The following is a 22,717-nucleotide window of genomic DNA, read 5'->3' on the forward strand; positions in this document are numbered from 1 at the left end:
GTCTGCATCTTTTCTGCATGAGATTTAAAAATGCAGAGAAAATGTACCCACCTTTGTATAAAAGCAATAGTCACGAAACCTTTGATCTTATTCAAGCCAAAGCACAGTGGTAGTCTGACTAGTAAATGGAAGGTTGCTGGTTCTATCATCACAACATCCAGACGGCTGGCTCAATTGCTTGAATTGTATTTAGTTACAACTGTAAGTCACTTTAGATAAAAGCATCTGCTAAATACAATGAATGCAAATCTTGACTGCATTCAATGACAAAAAAAGAACTACAGCCGAGCTGACCGGTAGTAAATGGGTCTCTAAATCTTACACATATTGGTTTACCTGTACATATCCCAACAGGCCCAAGTGGCGCAGCGGTCTATTATACTAGTCTACCTCAGGGGTTTTAGGGGTTAGGGATGACCAAAGCCAATTGGCACCATGTCCAGGGTGTTCCTGCCTTGCACCCTGTGTTTCCCGGTGAATCAGGAAAATAAATAAAGAGAAAATAAAGAGGTTGGTTTCGCCAATTTATTGAAGCCTGGTAAACTGAGGTTATTCACATGTCATAGGGTTTAAAAATCCAAGTACAACAACACATTCACCGACGTTTCCCCACAGCAGGCCTGTGTTGGGTAGATTCTCTATGTTTTAACAGCTGTGTTTTGGGTACTGTACTGACCCCTCTGTGATTCCAGATGATTCTGATTATGTAAGAGCTGCCAGGCTGTGTATGACCAGCATGCCTTACAACACTGTCCACTCACAGACTTTACTGTCAGAGCAATAGCAGGAAGGAAGACCCTCCCTGTTCCCTGCGATAACGCTCATGCTTAGTGAAAGGAACAGTGATAAAAAAAAAGGTGAGTGGTTCAGGCCCAGACCTGCAGTGAATAGATTAAAAAGACTTGAGGGTTTAATTCAGCTCTCTTTCAGGAAGGCTTATTATCTTCATTGTCGAGGAATTTAAAGAGAAAAGTAGTGGCAACGTTTTGGTGATGGAAACGTTTTGATTTTGACCCTGAAATGTTATTTAGAAGTGAGAAAAGCAAATACAGGAATCACATAATAAATATCAGATAGTCTAACATGTATAAACACTGACCCAGCACTCACACCAAATCAATGAAACTAATTATCAGGAAGTATTGTTTCACCCATTAGGAGCTGGCAATGTGTGCAAATAACTGTAAATCATCAGAATCATCAATATTACATGGTCACTCAGATATATGTGTTTTAAGAAGTTACTTGCACATTATTGGCAGGTTGTTCTGCTAGGAGGAGGGTGCTAACCTACCCCCTTTTTTGTATACACAGCTTAGCAGAGATTGAGCAGCTCAGATTGGCTCGCTCTGGCTGGTATTGCTTTGCCTTATAGGTCGAACGTTAATACAGTCCCGTAAACCCTGACCGGTTATGTTTTTGGATTGCTGGCCTGACATGACTGAGGATTGGTGCAATGCAAAAACAGGACACCAATACATATTGTCAAGTGATTCCATGGGACCTGGACCCACTGCAACACTGACCAAAATAAAGCAGTGGTAAAAAAGGAGCATATATTAAAAACAAATAAATATTGGCTCATGATAGTTTATTTTTTTTGAACAAACTGTGAACATATACAAAGCCTAAACTTTGTTGGTTATTATTTAATTTAAATTGCAAATGAAAAACTGCTTTACGACCGATTTGTCATGGTCAGGGTTGCGGTGGTCTGCTTTTGCCAGAATCACTGGACGCAATTTAGTAACACACCCTGAACAGGACTTCAATCCATTATGTGGTCTCAGCCATCCCCCCTCAGACATGTCCTTAATATCGACTGTATGTAGATGCCCTGCTGGTCGATAGCACAGCTGAGGATTTGGACACTGAATCCCAGCAGTAGTGGGCAAGTCACCTGACAGTGTAATGAATGTGGTATGTTCTAATAATACCAGGATGAAGCAGGAGGAAGAGGAGAAGAATATTTTAGTGGATGGATGTTTGTCTTTACAGACAGGGAGTCGATCTTCCCTGGAGGAGTGATGTGGTGTGAAAACGCTGAACTATTTGTAGGAGACTGGAAAATGTGAGGACGAATCTCCTGGCATGCTGTTCTGAAGGACACAGACACAGATCTAGAGCTGCACTAGGATGAGCTCACATGAAGCTTCCTGTGTCTGATGTCGGCACAAGAGTCCCAGAAAGGTTTTGAGATATAGACTGGGGTCCTGTCAGGGGTGTGTTACTAAATTGCACCCAGTGATTCTGGTGAAAGCAGACCATTGCGAACCTGCATCTCGGGGGGTAGCGGTGGGTAGCTTAATACAGCACTGTGCCACCCATGCCCCCCTAGTTAAGTCATTTTAAAGATATTTTATACGCTTAATGATTTAGTCATGTTCCATAAATGTATATAAGAACAATTTTCAATGATGCAGCAGCACTTGAAGCAAAGTCAAGCAAATAATTTTGATTAAAACTTCTTTAGCCAGTTTTGGGAAGTTTGTTGCGAACGTCCATAAGTTTCTTGCCTTATTTGGATTTTTTATACTGATGAAGAAAGAGAAATGACTGGTTTCATGTGGCATCTCATTCCAGATGCAAAGCAGCGGTCTGAACTGTTCAGGCTTTTATTTCAGTGTAGTTTCTCCTGATTAGGTTCAGGTGAACTGCAGTCTCTGTATACACAGGGTGTGTGCAAATAAGAAGTTATGAATGCCGAGTTCATATTTAAACACTTATTTTACATTATTATTGATTTTTATTTCAAATATAAACCACCACTTTAACACTGGGAGCAGTGCTATAGTCACATTCGGGACAGGACGCCAATCCATCACGGGAGCCTGAACAATCTTGCCCCCTTCAGACATAGCTATATCATGACCAGCCAAATGCCCCACTTGGGATACGAACCCTGGGCCCCATCACTGTGCCACCCAAGCACCAAAAATACAAGCACATCAAACACTCTGTTTGAGACTCAGACCCAGTCTCATGCTCAATGCACTGGTTTCCTGCGGGTCTGGAGCTCTTATGGTCTGTCCAACCTGCTGGACCGGTTTATGTGATGCTTTGGGTTAGCTGGCTGTGCTGAGCTGGAGTTTTGGCCCTCTAGACCAGAGACTGGTCACCCTGGCTTTAGATAAAATGCACAGAGCTTGGTGGTTCATGGTCAACAAGATTTGTAGTGATCAGGAATGTTGGGTTGCACCATGTACATGATTTGAACCGGGAAAAGTCAGGACTCCTACAGGTCACCTCTGTCTACCACAAGCTCCAAGCTGTTAAGCTCTAATCACCCTGTGTGTGTGTGTGTGTGTGTGTGTGTACGGTAAAAAGATTTCATATACAAACAAAACACTTAGCGACATGGCAAGATGGGTGACAAGTGTCCTCTTACCTTCCAAATTCCATGTAAACAGTCAAGAATCGTCAGGTTATATGTGCAGTTTCCAAACGATGCATCCCTGAGGAGCAAACAGGTAATATTAAAAGGAATCGTAACAATAAGAGAGTCAAGACAAGAGAAGAGAGTACAGAAGTAGCAATGCTTTTCCCCCCCTCATAGGCAGAGGTCATTGTAGCCTCCTCATTCCTGGAGGTCTAAAACTTAAACTGGAACATAATGCCAAACCTCATGGGCACCCAGTGCACATATAAAAATAGATCAGCGCACTGCAGGGCTTCAAACATCTGACCCAAATGGTAAGTAGTATCTTGCTTTCAATAGAAAAGCAGCACCTGATTCTTTGTGAGGAACTCAGTGACCCATCTTCATTAATATAATAGTGTTAGTACACACAGTGGTTAAATTATACACTTGTGTGTTTAAACATTCGCTACATGACAGAAAGTGTGAAGACACCCGTACACAAACTTACCACACACAGGCATTAATATCAAATCTACAACAAAAAAAGATGAGCATGTGCAAGATCTCTGAGGATGCTTCTCAAAATTAACAAAAGCTCCTGAACACACAAATTTTTCGCTTAAGAATTAAAATGAAAGGCACTCGAGTGGCACACAGTAAAACACACTAGCACACCAGTGCTGACATCTCTGACTTGCGAGTTCAATCTCAGCTCTGCTTCCGGCAGGCTGGGCACCAATACAGACAAGGACAGGCCCTTGCGAGCCTGGAAATGTCGGAAAAGTAGCAGACGTGTCGGAGTAAGTTGTGCGTCAGTCACAGCCCTCCCTTGGTCAAGAGTGAAGGTCTGCAGTAGTACAGGGAGCAAAACATGATCGAGTAATTGGACACAACAAGATTGAGAGGAAAACTGGGTGGAAGTGCATAAAAAAAAAAGAATTAATGACAAAATGACAAAACATCCAGAGTGTCAGTGCTGGCAGCAGACGTGTTTTTGGACGTTCTGTCTGCTGTATGTACCCCGAGTCCCCATGGTAGTGCATTACTCCATTAGACTAAAGCACTGAGAGCTCGGAGAGAAGTGCCAAGAGTCTGCTAATGTACTGCTGCAGACAGACAGATAAAGCTCCTCCAGCATAAGAGCACACATTAAAGTTCCTTATGGAAACATAATGATCAGTCTCCAACATCAAAACAAGAAACTGAACTAAATCCTCCACACCTGCATATATACTGTATATAATATAAAACTTATATCTTGTACAATACCTGTACATCTTGGACTATACAAGAATTATTTTACTCTCTACATATCCTGCTATAAAATTCCCTTGTCCTAATCACAGACTCACAGTAAAGCATACTGTAATCTCTGTAAATCTGTTCATTAATAGCTTGTAAAGAATAACCTGTATTTAATTAACGAATGGTCCTGTACGTAGGTCAATGTGTATATTTTGTATTTAATGTGTATTTAGGGCAGCTGTAGCCTAGTGGTTAATGGTACTGGTCCAGTAATCAGAAGGTTGCCGGATTAAGCCTCATCACTGCCAGGCTGCCACTGTTGGGCCCTTGAGCAAGGCCCTTAACCCTCAATTGTTCAGACTGTATACTGTCACAACTGTAAGTCGCTTTGGGTAAAAGCGTCTGCTAAATGCCGAAAATGCAAATGCAAATATTTACAACTGTGCACCTAAAATTTTCACTCACCCATCACATCTGTGTTAATGTGACGTGACGTGACGATAAAAGTTATTTAATTTGATTTGAAAAACGATGTGAACATAGAAGGATTGTGTATGTTATTTTATAGCCAGTATATAGCTACGGTAGAGCACTGTGAGCTTAAGGAACGTTTTTACTTTGTCGACATGAATATTGTTTCAACAAGCTCATGGTTAAGTGTTCAAATATCTTTGGCCACACAGTGTACATTTGTTTATTAGGATTTTAACATCATGTTTCACACTTTGGTAACATTCATGACAGGAACGGTAGTTACTCATTACACAAGATTCATCAGTTCACAAGGTTATATCAAACACAGTCATGGACAATTTTGTATCTCCAATTCACCTCACTTGCATGTCTTTGGACTGTGGGTGGAAACCAGAGCACCCAGAGGAAACCCACACGGACACGGGGAGAACATGCAAACTCCACACAGAATGGACCCGGACCGCCCCACCTGGGGATCGAACACAGGACCTTCTTGCTGTGAGGCGACATTGCTACCCTCTTAGCAGTGTACATTTGAGCAGGGTTTTTCATACGTTTTTTTCAAGCAACCCACATTGTGTCCAGGATTTTTACCGTGATAACAAACAATGCATCCAAAATATATCTAATAAATAAAAATCTGGTTGAAATCTGGTCCCATTTTGGTTTACAATATGTAACGTAAAGCCTCCACAAGGGGTGTTCATATACAGGTTCATTTCTTGTTTATGTGCCTGTTAAAATTATTTTACTTAATATTTTTCTCTACGACCCATTATTTGACAAACCCTGCATTTAAGGACTCACTATTAGGGATGTCAGTAATTAACCTGACAAAGAAATCGTAGTTCGATTGATGCTATGAGTCCAAAAATAATATTTATATTCATTTTCAGAGCTCCGTTCGCCCCCCACCCAGACTTAATAATCATGTCTGTGTAGACACCAGACCGGCCAATAGCAACACTTAGATTTGAACCCTGTTTCTCAGTGGTAGAGGGTTACCATACATTTGCACTACTACACCTGAGTGCCCACAGTGCAGATCAGTTCATGGTTAGCTTATAATAATTAAAGGCTTTGCATAAGAAATCTGTGAACCTCACTAGATCTTAAGACAGAAGAGAAAGCATAAAGAAGAAGGGAAAGCACCTCTGATTCTGAACCACTCTTGCTGTCTGGGTGGAGACTGGGTGTGGATAGACTCGATTTTATGCAGAGGCCAGAGACACAGAAACAGGTTTGATCATGGATCTCCTTGATTAGACTTGAATTATTTTGTTTGCTGTTAAAGTCTCGAGTGAAAAGTGTTTAATCAGGAGCCATCGCGGAAATGCTTTTGTGAAGTTACTCCCAGCTGTATGAGACCTGGGGGCTTAAAGCTGAGATTAAAATGTCCGTACGCTTGTAAGAAACATGCACACCCTGGCAGTCTTGGGAGCTTAGGGATTTCTAAGTGTGTGTGTGTGTGTGTGTGTGTGTGTGTGTGTGTGTCTTAACACTGACAATTTACTGGCTTAAAACTCTACATACAGAAACAAGGATTAATACATTTGGCGGTGTAACAGAACTAAATGGTCACATGGACTCCTAATTTATCATTAGTAGTTTTGACTAGCTGATTATTTTTCTCTGACTCTATGAGTTTGCCTGTACTCATTAGGAACAAACGTAGAACAGAGGTCTCTCATCAAGGTCAAAAAGAAAACGTAAATGGTCATAAAATGCTCAAAGCTTCCCCCACATGAAGCTTAGTGTGGCTCTCCATACAAGATACGGCTCTATGTAGGAACACTGGCAGGTGATAAGGAGCGGTCACAGACTGGACACGCTTCATAGAGGGCGTGTGGTGTTCCAGCGCCGCTTGCACAACCTCTGATCTGATCAAGAGAGGCGGATTCACATGTGGGAATTGGAAATGACTAGATTGGGAGATAAAGGTGGGGAAGGGTGGTCCAGAAAACAGAGGTGGCATTTGAGATAGTACTAAATGATCGAAACGTAACGTAGTATTTATTTATTTTTCTACATATACAGTATAGATGAGGTATAAACTCAAGCTTACACATATTATAATCCTCACGCTCAGCGCTACAGTCACTGGTGTAACATACTTTCATTGCTTAATACTGCTGGTCGAAATAAACATGCCCAGCACACATTACTTCAGTGTTTAGAGCTTCTGTCACTGCTGTTTTAACTTTTTCTCTCTTAAAATTCTTTGCTAAGACACGCCCAGGATTAACTGTCCCATCCAACTGAAATTCACACCCTGCCAAGCCTTACTGCTGTAGGTTAAAACCTTCTCATCCAGGTCGTTAAAGCCCGCTACATCACCCCACAATCCCACCATACAAGAACATCAGAGCATCTTGAACTGATGGAGCAGTCTGTCGGCTCTTACGTAATAAACACAAGCAGGTTTCAGTGGCTGATCTAAAAATAAGGTCCTAAAAGGTAACAGCTCTTACAGGGCGCTCCCTCTTCTCGTGCCATCGCTTAAATAGCTCGAATGTTTTCAGCAGGCCAACAGTGTAGGGCAGGACGGATCCAAACCCAAGCAAAACGAGGTTCACACGACTCTAAATGCTGGTTATTTCATTTTGAGTAGAAGGCAGGGCTTTTCCAACACTGGGTCACGAGCCAAAAAATAATCATAATTAAATAAACAAATTTTAACAGACAAAGACACAAAATGAACTCGTACACGAACGCTTCCTTGCAAAGGCTTTACATCACATCTTGTACACCACAGCAGGATCAGATCACCACCATATTTATTAATTAATACATCTCGTCTAGTGTTGGTGCATCGTTTGTGTCGTCTGGGTCGCAGCAAGAAATCATGAACAAAGTGTGTTTGAAAAATCCTGATTTAAGGGAATTAAGAGATCTTGCAGACTTCTAATGTCATCTGTGTGAACATGTAAACGTTTGCCTCTATTTCCCTTGTAAAATGTTCAATCACTGAACACCACGTGAGCTTGTGTAGTGTAACGATAGGCACTGCTGTTACCAGCAGCATGGCTCTTGAGCTCCAGGGGTTTAAATACAGATACAGAAGGCACATGGTATTACGTGAACCTATATATTGGGTGGGACACATTAGTGCCACGTTCCTGAGGGTTGTGACAGGAAGAGCGTCTGTTGTAAAAATTGTGCCAAATAAAATGTGTGAATAAATAGGGATGTAACGATGCGATTCACAATAACACGATACGATTTTTTTCCTTATTTTTTAAACAAAATTAAATGGAAAACAAATGATGACAAAGTTTCCTTTTATTATTTCTCTTTAAAAATAAAATAAAGTACTGTATTTGTGCTTATCTTTTATTTATCTAAATAATGAATGCCCTTTTATTTCTATGCAAAACAATGCTGCACATTTCCCTTTTTGTGTAAAATGGAATGAAATAAATCCCACATTACATACATAAATGAATAATAAATGAATAATACAAATAAAGAAATTTGGCTGGAAAATTCTGAACCTGGCAACCCTGTAGTAACGTCAACCAGGCGAGGTGAATAGTGCCAGCGCCCTCTGCTGTTTGAAGTGAATATTGATTCTTTATACATGTAAACCGATTTGAATCGTTACACATGTGAATCGATTTTTAACCGTCTTGTGGTGCGTCGTTACATCCCTATGGATGAATGATTTACTGTGACGATTCCTTTCGGCTGCATCCATTTTTAAGGGTCATGAGACTATTAAAACGATTTTAAACAAGGTTATTATAGTGTGAAAATGTACTTAAACACACAGAGTAGTGATATAAAAACAATAACCTCATCAATCAACCCGGTCCACATCTAAACCAAGGAAATGATTTCATTTGTTCTCTCTGTTGAAGTGTTTTTGCTTCCTGGATTGGTTAACTACAGGACATTACATAACCGGATTCGTCAGATGTTGGCCCTGAGCGCGCCGAGGCTACCAGAGTTACATCACAGCATCCTGACAAAGCCCTTTTCATCCCCAAAATGGCCATACAGTCCTCAACAAGCTCGTCATTGTGAAGGGACAAGGGCCCAGTTAACCCCACAGCAACAAACAGATCCATGAGTCAGAAGAAGGAAACTTGCCATACATGGACGTGTAAGATTAAACAAACCTCAGGATTCTGTCCTACAGTGTAAACACAACCCATTTATGCTGCTGACATTTGAACTATTTGATGTAAATCAAGTAAAAACACCATCACTTACCACATAGCACGATGCCCTGATGTAAACCACAAAACTACAACCAGGAGCTCATCAATCTCATAGACGTTATTAAACCATCGACCAGAACGTCGACTTGAGGGTGAGATATTTATTCTCAACTTCAGGCAAGCCGATAAAGTTGGAAAATGACCCTGTTGAGCCCTGTACATCAAAAATAACTGGCAGATAAAGATGAAAACCAATCTGAGTGCCAAGGAGCTCTGAACGAAGCACCACACAGAGTAAACATGGCAAAAATCAGATGATACATATAGGACGTCTTTAGGAACAACGGTAGCCTAGTGCTGGGTTTTTCAAACCCTGGGTCATGACAAACCCAATTAAATTAAAACACACGCTAGCACACCGGAGCTGGGATCTCAAATACATTGTATCGCATCTCGGCTCTGCCATCCGGCTGGGCTGAGCGACCACATGAACAACGATTGGCCTGTTGTTCAGATAGGAGTGGGGTAGTAAGCCGGATAGGGTCTCCTCGTAACTGATGCAACTACGACCTCTGCTGGCTGATTGATGGCGCCTGCACAGGGGCAGGGAAGGAGTGCGTCGATCAGGGTGCGTTTCTCCGTACACAGGGCTGATTCGCATTAGCACTCAACTAACGCAGGTGACAAAATGCATACGGCTGGCTGCCCCCATGTCGGAGGGGGCGTGGGTTAGCTTCGTTCTCCTCAATCAGAGCGGGGATCGGAAGCATGACGCAATCGGGCAATTGGATGCGTTAAAAGTCGGGAGAAAAAGGCAAAAACAACATTTCAAAAATAGTTTGCAGAGAAAAATATAATAACTACGTTATTATAGGCTTTACGTTACACTGTGTAAACCACAGTGGGACCAGATTGCCACGATTTTCATTAAGGCATCAATTTCGGTTGGATGCATTGTTTGTGTGGCCTAGGTCACAGTAAAAATCATGGACAAAATGTAGGTCACTTAAAAAAAACAAAACCTGTCTGAGTGGGTAAAGTTTTGGGCTATCAAACAAAAGGTTGTGTGTTTGAAGGCCGTTAACCCTCTGTGCTCCAGGGGCGCCACATAATGACTGACCCTGCGCTCTGACTCCAGCTTCCAAAAAAGCTGATGTACATGTACAGTACAATTTTTCTGCATATTTAATAAATAAAGGTATTCATCTGCCTGTAATTATTATTTTTATTCTTTTATTCTATTATGAAGCAGGTCAGATGAAGATGAAGCTGGTCAAGTTGTTGTTTTTCGTCCTGGTCCTGTGACGTGGGGCGTTACAGCGTACAGTCTCACAACGTCACATTCCAGATTAGGTAACATGCAAACAAGGTACACAGGTACAGTTTCTAAACACACAGCAGTGGAGCAGGCAGCTGTGCACACACACACACACACACACACACCTGCACCTACGTAAGACTGATGAAAAGAATCCAAACCTGCCGCTATTTTTGTTGAACTTAGTTGAACTGAGTGTTTCGAGCAAACGTTTCTCACCTGAAAGGCAGGTAAGAGGCGTTGGAGCCGGAGATTAAAGCCCTGTAAGCCTCTTCTGGGGTTTTCTTAAGGTAAATCACCTGAGAAAGAAAGAGAGAGAGGGAGAGAGAGACGAGACATTAGCATACACAACACCAGCGGCAAAGTCAAATATTTTAAATAAATCTTCTGTTACTCACAGGTTTATAAAATCATTTAGATGCTTCCAACTAAATGTGAACATTTTGAGGAAGGTCCTCGATTGTGCACAGGGGTGCGGTCATACTGGAACAAAGTGCTGCCAATTAAAGCATGAGCTTAGTATAAAGGAACTCCTTTGGACCGTACTGGGATTCGAATCTTAGCGGTGCTATAGGACAGACCAGCATCGACATACAGACATGGCAGGATTGGCAGAACAGTCTTTTGTTTGTTTGTTTATTTATTTATTAGGATTTTAACATCATGTTTTACACTTTGGTTACATTCATGATAGGAACGGTAGTTACTCATTACACAAGATTCATCAGTTCACACAAAGTTATATCGAACACAGTCACAGTTCTCGGACACGGGGAGAACATGCAAACTCCACACAGAAAGGACCCGGACCGCCCCCACCCGGGGATCGAACCCAGGACCTTCTTGCTGTGAGGCGACAGTGCTACCCACTTAGCCACCGTGCCACCCGGCAGAACAGTCTAGCCACTGGGAGATGCACTAGCAAAGTGTCAGGAAGGGCATCTGATGTATTAAGAGAAAAAAAAAAAAAAGTGCCAGAGCAGGTATGCGATTAGAATCCACTATGGTGTCCCATAAAAGACAGGAGCTGCTCGCATTGCACAGGCTTATTAGCTATTAAAAAATATTAAACTGTAGCTTTGCTTCTGACTAAATTTGTTTAGTGTTTAACCTTCATCCATTAAATAAAAACTTTACACCTGCCCACAGAAATCCCAACAACACTTCCATAGACATCATTCACATTACTGGTCAGTATTGGCCAGCAAAGATAAATATTATACACTTTAACAACCATATATAAACACTATACACACAGCCATATACTGAACACAACTGTCACTTTAACCATTTTGTGATTTGTTGCTGCTTAGTCTTGCTGCTACACTTTCAGCAATTATGCACTTTAGATCAACATAATCTGCTGCAGCAGTTCTTTGTGCAATACTTTAAAATGTAAATACTTTTTACTTGTACTTTTTCAGTTTCTAAGTTTATCCTATTCTATACTTATATTAGTTTATTCTTATTTCATTTATTTCACACACCGAGGCCTGGGGAACTGTATTTCGTTCTATCATGTACGTGGTTGAATGACAATAAGGCTGAGTCTGAGTCTGAGTCTGACACTGGACAATGACATCTCGGTCTGTTGAAAGTAGTTAATAGAAGCTTGGCTCACCTATCAGGTCCCACAGTTTGCCCTCTCTCATTATATGAGAAGTTACATCTCAGTCTGTTGCTGTGTACGAGAACTGAGCTCACATGTTTGTCATACAATAGCTTAAACCTGCTGATCCCTAGTTGAGGCCTTTGCAACACCCACACAGAGCTTTAGCACCATGACACTAATTACAGCCCAGTGTTACCTCCAGCTAACCCACACAGAGGTTACAGCAGGAGGAATGTGCCACAAAGATGAGACCATTAACACAAAGAGGCTCTTCTCAAGCCCTGGTGACTGACCACGGTTCTTCAGACAAAAAGGTCAAACACAGTCATGGACAATTTTCTATCTCCAATTCACCTCACTTAAAGTCTTCAGACTGTGGCAGGAAACCGGAGTTTCCAGATGAAAACTGTCTACTGAGGCAGCTGATCAGATAGGCAGCAGGCAGTTCAGTAGGTTTTCAGACAGACCCACTGACTCTCCATGCCCAGCTGGCACCATCATCCATAATCTTATATACATGATACCCAAGGTACTTGTGTAACAGGGCAAAGAACATCTGCCGTTGGCGCAGGAACCCAGGTCACGTGACCGGATCGATAAAAAAAAAAAAATCAAAGCCTTACATAACGCTCTTTGTGATTTAACACAAGGCTACAGGAAATTAGCATCCAAAGACTTTGTTAAGCAGTGCAGTCAAGTGCAGAGTTACGATTCTGAGGATGATCGGAACAGAGAGAAATATCAAACCGAGCTCAACATCTCACAACATGAAGACGAGCTCACAGACTCAGAGTCTGCTTTTTGATCCCTCAGTCTGTTCGGTTATCTCACACACACACAGTTCTGGCGTGAGACTTTTGTAGGCTGCGTGTATGTTTTCCTTTCCAAAGGAAGCTTGTTTAAGCTCAAGTTCAAGGTTCACGCTACATTTAGCCTAAAAAGCAGGGTGTGTACACCCCAGGGAGCAACTCTGAGGAAACAGCCTCTGCTTTAATGTTCCACTTGGTGATAATAATTAGTTTAGCACAGGCTGTAGTCGCCCCTCCTCCTCATGAGCACGACCACAGTTTACTCAGCTACAGCTAACATCGCTATACGGCTCTATAGACTGTACATGAGGTTTATGACATGATGCTTAAACAACAAAACTGCCAAAACAGTTCAATTTCAACAAGCAAGAGCAACTCAGACGAGGCAGATTACCAACAAGCACAGGACATAACTCAGTCCTCCAAAACATTTTAACAATGTCGAGCTGTGTTTGAGAACCATGAAACCAGACTAAAATCCCAAAGTATAAGTATAAGCCCCTAAATGCTAGTCATGGTGTCATAGGAAGCATTTTTCCCTCATCACGTTTTTAATGAAAGAGCAGACGAATACAGACGAATACAGACTGGCACAGTTGCGCTCATGACATCAACCAGCTTATGAGCTCATTTTTTAATCGATTGACCACAGAGGTCGAGTTTCAGGCAGCACAAGGCATCATTAGTGTTGTTGGAGAGCTCAGAAGTGCCAGCGAGGCTGAAATTACATTCATGCCGCTTCCACATGCCGACCGTGAAGCTAAACTGGCAGACAGCGGGCAGGAAACGCAGACACTGGACTGGAAAGGTCAGGAGCAGTGGGAGGACTGCTGGTCTGTGTTTTTAATGAATAGGTGTAGGAGAGGACGTGTTCGTCACGGTATAAAAAATAACAGAGGCTTCATTGCACACGACCCACAACTGCAGGGGAGGAGGAATGATTTCACAGGAAGTGGGATTCTTGTTTAAACCAGTAAGGTGGAATTCTCTACCTCAGCACCACCCTGTGCACCGACCCTGGGCTTCCAAACATGCTGAGATATTCAACAACCACCAGACAAAAAAAGCTTCACTGTATTACACATCTGTATATGTAGAGATGATGAAGACATTCGTCGTATTAGTGCCGTCTGTTTCACACTGGTACGCTCAGGCTGGCACAGGCTGTCGTGGTTCAGTTGGCATGATTTAGCATCTTAGATTTGCCTAACAAAGCTCAGAAGTTTAACAAGACTTGCAATCCATCATCCGACCTGAAAAACTAACCAAACATTACCAGTAAACCCAGGTTTACTCCCAAAGCACATGTTTATTTTTGGTAAATATGAAGCGAAACTGAGTAGGCAGCCCTGTTCAGATCAGTGGCAAGTTTCATGAAGGCTCAACATATCGTGCCATCATTGACATTTTGATCCACCATGTATGTTTGCATATGGCGAGCCATGAACATGTGACTCACATAAAGCTACTTGATTGTTTTGTAGCTAGTCAAATTCATGGTTCAGTGGTTATAATGAACTCAAATCTTTAGTGTAGCTGCTAAACACTCTTGTGTACACCGACACACGTCCCAAACTTACCGATACATTACATACACCAACCAGGCATAACATTATGAGCACTGACAGGTGAAGTGAATAACACTGATCATCTCTTCATCACGGCACCTGTTAGTGGGGGGGATATATTAGGCAGCAAGTGAACATTTATCCTCAGAGTTGATGTATTCGAAGCAGGAAAAATGGACGAGCGTGAGGATTCGAGCGAGTTTGACGAGGGCTGAATTGTGATGTCTAGACGACTGGGTCAGAGCATCTTCAAAACTGCAGCTCTTGTGGGGTGTTATCAGTCTGCAGTGGTCAGTAACTATCAAAAGTGGTCCAAGGAAGGAACAGTGGTAAACCGGCGTCAGGGTCATAGGCAGCCAAGGCTCGTTGATGCAAGTGGGGAGCGAAGGCTGTAGCTCAACATTTTGGTGCCAAATACCACAGCTTACCTTCAGAGGTCTAGTGGAGTCCATGTGTCGACGGGTTAGGGCTGTTTTGGTAGCAAAAGGGGGACCAACACAATATTAGGAAGGGGTCATAATGTTATGCTTAATCGATGTATGTTACTTTAACTTTGACTCTTGTGGGTGTCTAGTCATTACAATAGAATTGATTTGTTTAACGGATCTTCTTGAATGAACATTTATATTTACATTTTCTGCATTAAGCAGACGCTTTTATCGCGGTGACAGTATACAGGTATACAGGCCCAACAGCAGCAACCTGGCAGTGATGAGGCTTGAACCAGCGACCTTTAGATTACTAGTCCAGTACCCTAACCACTAGGCTACAACGGCCCTTTAGAACCACCGTGATTTGCTGTCACTACATAAAAACCTTCACACGGGCGCTAGGGTGGCGCAGCAGTAAAATACGCTAGCCTACTACCAGAGATTTGGGGTTATCAAGCTGTCGGGGTTGATGGCCAAACAGCCTAGCCACCGAGAGGTGCACTTATCAGTGCTCTCAGTACTGCTTCCAAACCCGAAAAAAAATAAAAGGGTTTGCATCAGGACAAGAATCCTGTGCAGAAACTGGGTCAAGCAGGTACACAGACCAGAATGATCAGCAATGGCAACCCAAAAAAAATGAGAACAGCAGAAAGAAAGAAAAATCTGATCAGTGTCGCCTCATGTCTGCCTTGTATTAAATTAACTTTTGATCTGGAGGAGGAAAATATTTTTGTGTGTAACTGCTTTATACAGCTGTAGAAGAAGGGTGGAACCCCTGACCCATGATATGTTTTTCTTTGGTCAGAATCACGTCATCTAGCAGAGCAGTGGCTAATCAGAGTAAGAACCGCAGTGACTCAAACAGCGGTGCTTTTCAATACCGCGGAGACTTTGTGTCCGTGCTGAAAAGCTGTCATTCACAGACGCTCGGGTCTTGCCGGTACTTGCCAGGCAGGAGGGCCTTTATTGTGCCGGAGAATCGCATTAATGGGCGCTATGCAACAGGACACGCTGGCATGCCGGTGTCGATGAGGGCACGCTCATTGTGTGTCCACAATGCGGGGGAACTAACAGACTGTCAGAGACCTGTTTCATCAGTCTGAAGGACGGAACGGGACCGTGGGTGGAAGTGGAAAGACAGCAGACGCTTTGTACTGCACACGCTGGTGTGAGAAGCTGGTGTTTAACAGGAGACAAAAAACAGGCAGCAGTTGTGCCGGTGTTAATACATTTTTAACTCTATGACGAGTGAAAGATGAAAATGAAAGTCACTGCTGTGAGAATCACTCCAAAAAAAAAACAACACATTCCTCAAGTCATGTTCCGTTCCAAAATCCTGTGTATTTTTTCCTTTTAAACAGGGATTGGTCAGAAACTGAAGCATCTGAAGCTGCCCACCATGTCTATGACTGGCCAGACGTGTGAATGGAACACAGTGTGAACTCAAATTCATTCATTTTATCACAGCAACAGATACACGGTGTCTCAAACCGCAAAAATACAAGACTAAACAGCACGCCAAACTAGATCACCAGCTCTGGATTAAGAAGTTGTCTCAGATGCAGTGTTTGTTTGTTTATTAGGATTTTAACGTCATGTTTTACACTTTGGTTACATTCATGACAGGAACGGTTACACAAGATTCATCAGTTCACAAGTTTAATATCAAACACAGTCATGGACAATTTTGTATCTCCAGTTCAGCTCAATTGCACGTCTTTTCGGAGGAGACTGTGGGAGGAAACCGGCGCACCCGGAGGAAACCCACGCAGACACGGGGAGAACATGCAAACTCCACACAGAAAGGACCCGGACCGCACCACCTGGGGATCGAACCCAGGACCTTCTTGCTGTGAGGCGACAGTGCTACCCACTCAGCCACCGTGCCGCCCGTCTTAGCAGCAGTGACCTGCGTTCTTTCAAAACATAACTCAATGGGTCAAGTAGCAGATCAGCATTACTGTATAGTCAAAAGCAGAGAGAAATACAGAGAGCATGGCGTGTTCCTTGGTGCATGTTAAAAGTGATTTGTTGATTTCTACTCGTCTGGTGAAAAGGATCCAGCACAGGTCAGGCGTACCATGGAGATCACAAATGCAGTGGGCAGCTAAAATGAGTCAATTGGTAGGAAGAGAGTGGGGCACTCGAGTAAAATACAATAGCCCAGGGATCAAATCTCAGACGTCTACACTGGCATGATTGGCTATGTCAGAGGGGGAGGCCAAACAGTCTAGCCACTGGGGAATGTTCTTGTCATTGTGCTCTCTGTGGCAGTCCCAAGACTGAATATGTTTGTTTGCTTGCTTGAATCGGTGTTTTATGCTAGTTTTATTGGTCTTGTCTTATATTATTGATAAATTTGATGATTATTTCAGATTTTTTTTTGGGTGAGAAGTTCTTTGATTGTATTGGGCATATATAATCAAATACCATAAGCACATGCCAAATGAATGAAAGACAAAGTCTGGGCTCGTCTCCTAGTATTAAGTGTTGTCATGTCAATCTGGAACGGCCTATACTACATCTAGTGTAGATAACCTGGTCTGTACGTTTGTTTCTGTGTTCCATTCAGGTTGCCATTTATTTTTAATGCCGTCGTTTATAAGGGGTTTAATGTCCGTTAATGATTTTATGTAGAGTTCAAGCCTGAATAAAAATAGAAAGGAACTGTGCCAGATCAGGTATGCAGACCACAATGATCCGCTGTGGCGACCCGTAACAATACAGGTCCGGCAGCACGAGACGTGATACTGAGAGAAAGTAAAACAAAGAGAGAGAAGAGAACGAGAGAGCACAATATAGAAAAGAGAGAGAAGACGAGAGTGCAGATCAATTACCTGCTGGACAGAGAGAGAGAAAGTGGATACTCACAGCATAGGCGCCGATTAGGAAAGCAGCATTAGCCCTCTTGCGCTGGTCAAAGCTGGTGTAGTGCACAATCCTCTTTCTGGTCAGTGTGAAAGACTGGAGGGTGAAAAGGGAGTAAAAAGTACAAGTTATTAACAAATGTAAACAAAAGAAGCATTACAGAGCTAAAGGTCAGTGCACTGTTAAAGGTAAAACACGATCCAGACTTGATTAAACACAAAGGTTAAAGTAAACGTCAATTTCACTGCAACCAGGAATCATTAGGACTAATTATGACTTGTTAGGGGCCATGGAAACTGCCGAAGCCATTCGATACCCGACAATACGCACGTGTCAATCATCACCGCTACCAAATCCGCACAGAGAAGCCCGATACCTTTCTTTTCATGCCGAGATCACATGCTCGCCGGCTTGCTGAGCAGTCTGCACATCTGGACGGCTCACTGCATATGCAGGGAAATAGCAGACAGATGTTCGAGCACCTGCCCCAGCTGCTGTAGTATGGAGGGCAGCGACGAATGCCAGAGGGAGTCCGATCATGCAGGGATCAAACAAGCTGGGGCAAAAGCGTCGGAGTAATCGGCGCGGGGTTGAACTGAAATAACCCGCAGAAAGAGCATCTGCTTGTCGACTACTGAACACGTGTCACGTACAGAGGGGGAAAAAGAAGCTTTAAGCTATGAGGGGAAAATATTTCCTCTCCCTCGATTTAAGCTAAACAAAGTCTGTTCCGGAGAGATGCTGCCTTAGTAGATCAAACTAAAAATCTTAATACATTTGAAGGCTGTGTGTAGGTTTATTTATTAGAATTTTACCATCATGTTTTTCACTCTTTGACAGGACAGGTAGTTACTGGTTAACACAAGATTAATTTGTGTCTCTTAATGGACAGTTTTGTGTCTCCAATTCACCTCACTTGCACGTCTTTGGACTGTGGGAGGAAACCGGAGCTCCCGGAGGAAACCCACACATGACAAGGGGAGAACATGCAAACTTCACACAGAAAGGACAAGGACCGCTCCATCTGGGAATTGAACCCAGGACCTTCTTGCTGTGAGGTGACCGTGCTACCCACCGAGCCACCGTGCCGCCTGGCTAGCTGGGAAACTGAACAGACATGACTGGTGACGTCTGAGGACGGGGGATGGCTGAAGCCCTGCGATGTACTAGCACCCGAGTTAAAACAATACCCCACATCCACACGCATTTGTTTGGAGGGTCTGGTTTATGTTGCTGCCTGTTGGTCGGGACATTAACACTTTAATTAGTACATAATAGATTCCCCTAATGAATGAATTTCAACTTAGAGAAAGCTCCGTAACATGGGCTGGTCTGCACACGTTCAGTGGAAGTCTATCGTTTGCTCTTCTACATACAGACTCTGAGCCAGAACTAAATGCCCGCTATATTAAGCATAGAGCGTCGTTATTAAATATCAGTGATGCTGGGAAACCTTTGTCTCCAGTGCTTATAGCAAGAAATGTACTGCATTTACATCAGGTCTGTGCACACATTCAGGTTAAAACAAATGGCTCATGAGGTAATCACCCATCAAAACAGAGCTGTTAGCATGCACTTGGCCATGATGCTGCTGAGGAGAATGATTTGCTGTCAAAATGGAATCAAATAAAAGGTCTGAAGTCAAAAGATGAAAAGCAAAGCCAAATAAAGTCTCAGGTTTAGCAGCTCGGGGCTTGATGTTGCACAAGCTTTTCTTACAAGGATCTGAGTCTGTAACAATCCGTAATACGACCATTTCTATCAAATCAAATCTCTGTCCGATCGTACAGTAAACAGTCTTTTCCTCCACTTCCCTTCTGGTCTTTTGTTTGCGTTCCACATAAAGGACCAAACCAGCCAGGGTTTGCGAAGAATGCCGTCCCCATAGTGACCCGGAGTAAATAGTACAAACATACGGCGTGGTAAAAGGGATGGGGGGGGTCTGACAGACGTATCAGCAGAGCAGGGTGCAGTGTGAGTGTGTTAAATAAATAAATAAATAAATAAAAACAATGAAACGTTCATGCTTCTACTGCAGCACTTTACCTTTAACAATCCCAAACATGAACACATGAGGTAACTACACCTGGCCAGCTTCAGAAACAGAACACACAGACAAAACTGGGATTACTTTTAACCCCTGCTTACATCCCCCAAATTAAGAGGATAAAAGTGACATTGTGGACTTCCTGTAGATCTTTATCGAGTGTAATAGGAAGCTGGGACTGAAAGTAAACCAATTAGAAGTGTCACAAATCAGGCTTATAGCACAGGTGGACGTGCCTTTTAAATATTTTAACTTCACGTTTTATTGTCTTTAAACAATGTAAAAGTACATACAGAACTGAAACAATGTTCCTCCAGGACCAGGGAGCAACACAGAACACAAACACAAACACCACAATATAATAGTGAAGACAATAAGGAGTGTAATAAACACAGTGTGCTCAAGCACACAGACACAACATGAGGCTAAAAGTATGTGGCCATGAGCTTGCCGGACATCCGATTCCAAAATCATTAGGCACTGAGATAAAGTTCAGTAGGATTAAGGTCAGGGCTCTGTGCAGGCCGCTGGAGTTCCGATGAACGAAAAGCTTTATATCAGGTCTTTACTTGTTTGCTTTCTGCACTAGGGCACAAACCTGAGAGAACAGGAAAGGACCTTCCCCAAGCTGCTGGAATTAAAATGTATTTTATTTACTTGATTTTACACAGCTGGATACTTAAATGTCCTAACTTTTTATATAGAAGACTTCTAATTTGATGCTTAGTAAATGGTTTGAACAGGGCAATAACCTGATAGGTTTGTAAAAATAAATAAATAAATAAATAAATAGTAAGAATTGGGTAAAAAAAAGGAAAATAAACAAAAGGTTGTCATTGACCAAGAAGGATGGGTAAAATTTCCCAAGTCTTTCAGAAAAACGTTTCTCGACGTGAGACTGTAAGAAATCTAGTGACTTCACCCCCTACAATTTAACATTATTAAAAGATTAAGTGTGTACACTGATCAGCCATAACATTAAAACCACCTCCCTGTTTCTACACTCACTGTCCATTTTATCAGCTCCACTCACCATATAGAAGCACTTTGTAGCCCTACAATTACTGACTGTAGTCCATCTGTTTCTCTGCATGCTTTGTTAGCCTCCTTTCATGCTGTTCTTCAATGGTCAGGACCCCCACAGGACCACCACAGAGCAGGTATTATATAGGTGGTGGATCATTCTCAGCACTGCAGTGACACTGACATGGTGGTGGTGTTAGTGTGTGTTGTGCTGGTATGAGTGGATCAGACACAGCAGCGCTGCTGGAGTTTTTAAATACCGTGTCCACTCACTGTCCACTCTATTAGACACTCCTACCTAGTTGGTCCACCTTGTAGATATAAAGTCAGAGACGATCGCTCATCTATTGCTGCTGTTTGAGTCGGTCATCTTCTAGACCTTCATCAGTGGTCACAGGACGCTGTCCACGGGTGCTGTTGGCTGGATGTTTTTGGTTGGTGGACTATTCTCAGCCCAGCAGTGACAGTGAGGTGTTTAAAAACTACAGCAGCGCTGCTGTGTCTGATCCACTCATACCAGCACAACACACACTAACACACCACCACCATGTCAGTGTCACTGCACTGCTGAGAATCATCCACCACCTAAATAAAACCTGCACTGTGGGGGTCCTGACCATTGAAGAACAGCATGAAAGGAGGCTAACAAAGCATGCAGAGAAACAGATGGACTACAGTCAGTAATTGTAGAACTACAAAGTGCTTCTATATGGTAAGTGGAGCTGATAACATGGACAGTGAGTGTAGAAACAAGGAGGTGGTTTTAATGTTATGGCTGATCCGTGTATAAGGCCAGACTGAAAACCAAATTCATTACTTGTGCAAAAAAATCTATTAAAACAAATTAATAATAATTCACTGACCGGATTGGAGCTCCATATAGGTGTTGAATTCAGAGCTTTAAAAATATCCCTTATTTATACAGACACTCCATATACGCTAAGTAGCTGCCTGGAATCCAGCCAAGCAGTGCAGTGAAGTAAGCACTTAAGTCTCATCTGCCTGTCCATAACCGACTGACTTCATAGTGAGCGTACATCAGATCGTGGGTTCAAACATGGATCTGATGTGAGCCACGAGGCTCCAGAATCCCTGACTGTCTGCAAATGGAAACATTGAGATTGTTGTGCTATGCGGCTGCACAAAGTGCTGAGCCACGAAGGAACCCTCAGCCGAGCGTGTCCCGCGCTGCCTGAGGACAGAGCTTCTGGCCGAGCGAAAGAGCCAGCTCAGCTTTGAGACAGGTGAGTCAGAGGTTAAAAATAGCCAGAGGTCTATTGTATTGGCAGTCGCTGCTTCACTGCCCATTTAGACTGAAAGCGCTCTGCACGGTCCTGAAGGTGCGGCTGCTTTAGAGGACAGAGAAAAACTCTAGAGAACAAGAAGCCCGAGTATAAATAATCTACACAGTGTCTCTTTAATTCCAGCAACACTTCACCAAAACATTTGTAAACACGAACAGTTCTGTGCTGGTTGTTGTCGTCTCGGCTGAATCTTGACTACAACCCTTCTTGCACGTGATGCATTTGAATGCCAGTGACACTGAAGACTCGGGCTATGAGAGGGCGTGGAAGCTAATGCCCTCACATGCATGACTGCTGTTTGTACATATTGTACACATTTCTACAAGCAGGTTGTTAATAATAAAAAAAGAACATGTAAATCACTTACCTTGAGTTTCTTGTTGAGTTTACAGCAGTACCTGTACAGCACGCCGAGGTTGAGCGGCCCAAAATCTGCATAAAAGCTGCAACAAAAGACAAAGTGTTGAAGACATCGTCACAACGGCCCAATACGC

At 42.8% G+C, this 22,717-nt stretch overlaps 1 protein-coding gene across 2 annotated transcripts in view; it reads right to left on the reverse strand.

Annotated features, from left to right (window-relative positions):
• cdc14ab (cell division cycle 14Ab) overlaps positions 1–22,717 on the reverse strand; it is a 57,137-nt gene that overhangs the window by 27,355 nt on the left and 7,065 nt on the right. For both annotated transcript variants that reach the window (XM_063012504.1, XM_063012503.1), the window contains exons 3-6: positions 22,591–22,666; positions 17,853–17,945; positions 10,781–10,860; positions 3,389–3,455 (exon numbers count right to left, since the gene is read on the reverse strand). In XM_063012504.1, the coding sequence (XP_062868574.1) occupies positions 3,389–3,455; positions 10,781–10,860; positions 17,853–17,945; positions 22,591–22,666 (316 nt within the window). The remainder of the gene's footprint in view (positions 1–3,388; positions 3,456–10,780; positions 10,861–17,852; positions 17,946–22,590; positions 22,667–22,717) is intronic.

This window comes from Trichomycterus rosablanca, chromosome 17 (genome assembly GCF_030014385.1).
Source record: "Trichomycterus rosablanca isolate fTriRos1 chromosome 17, fTriRos1.hap1, whole genome shotgun sequence".
Lineage (NCBI taxonomy): Eukaryota > Metazoa > Chordata > Actinopteri > Siluriformes > Trichomycteridae > Trichomycterus > Trichomycterus rosablanca.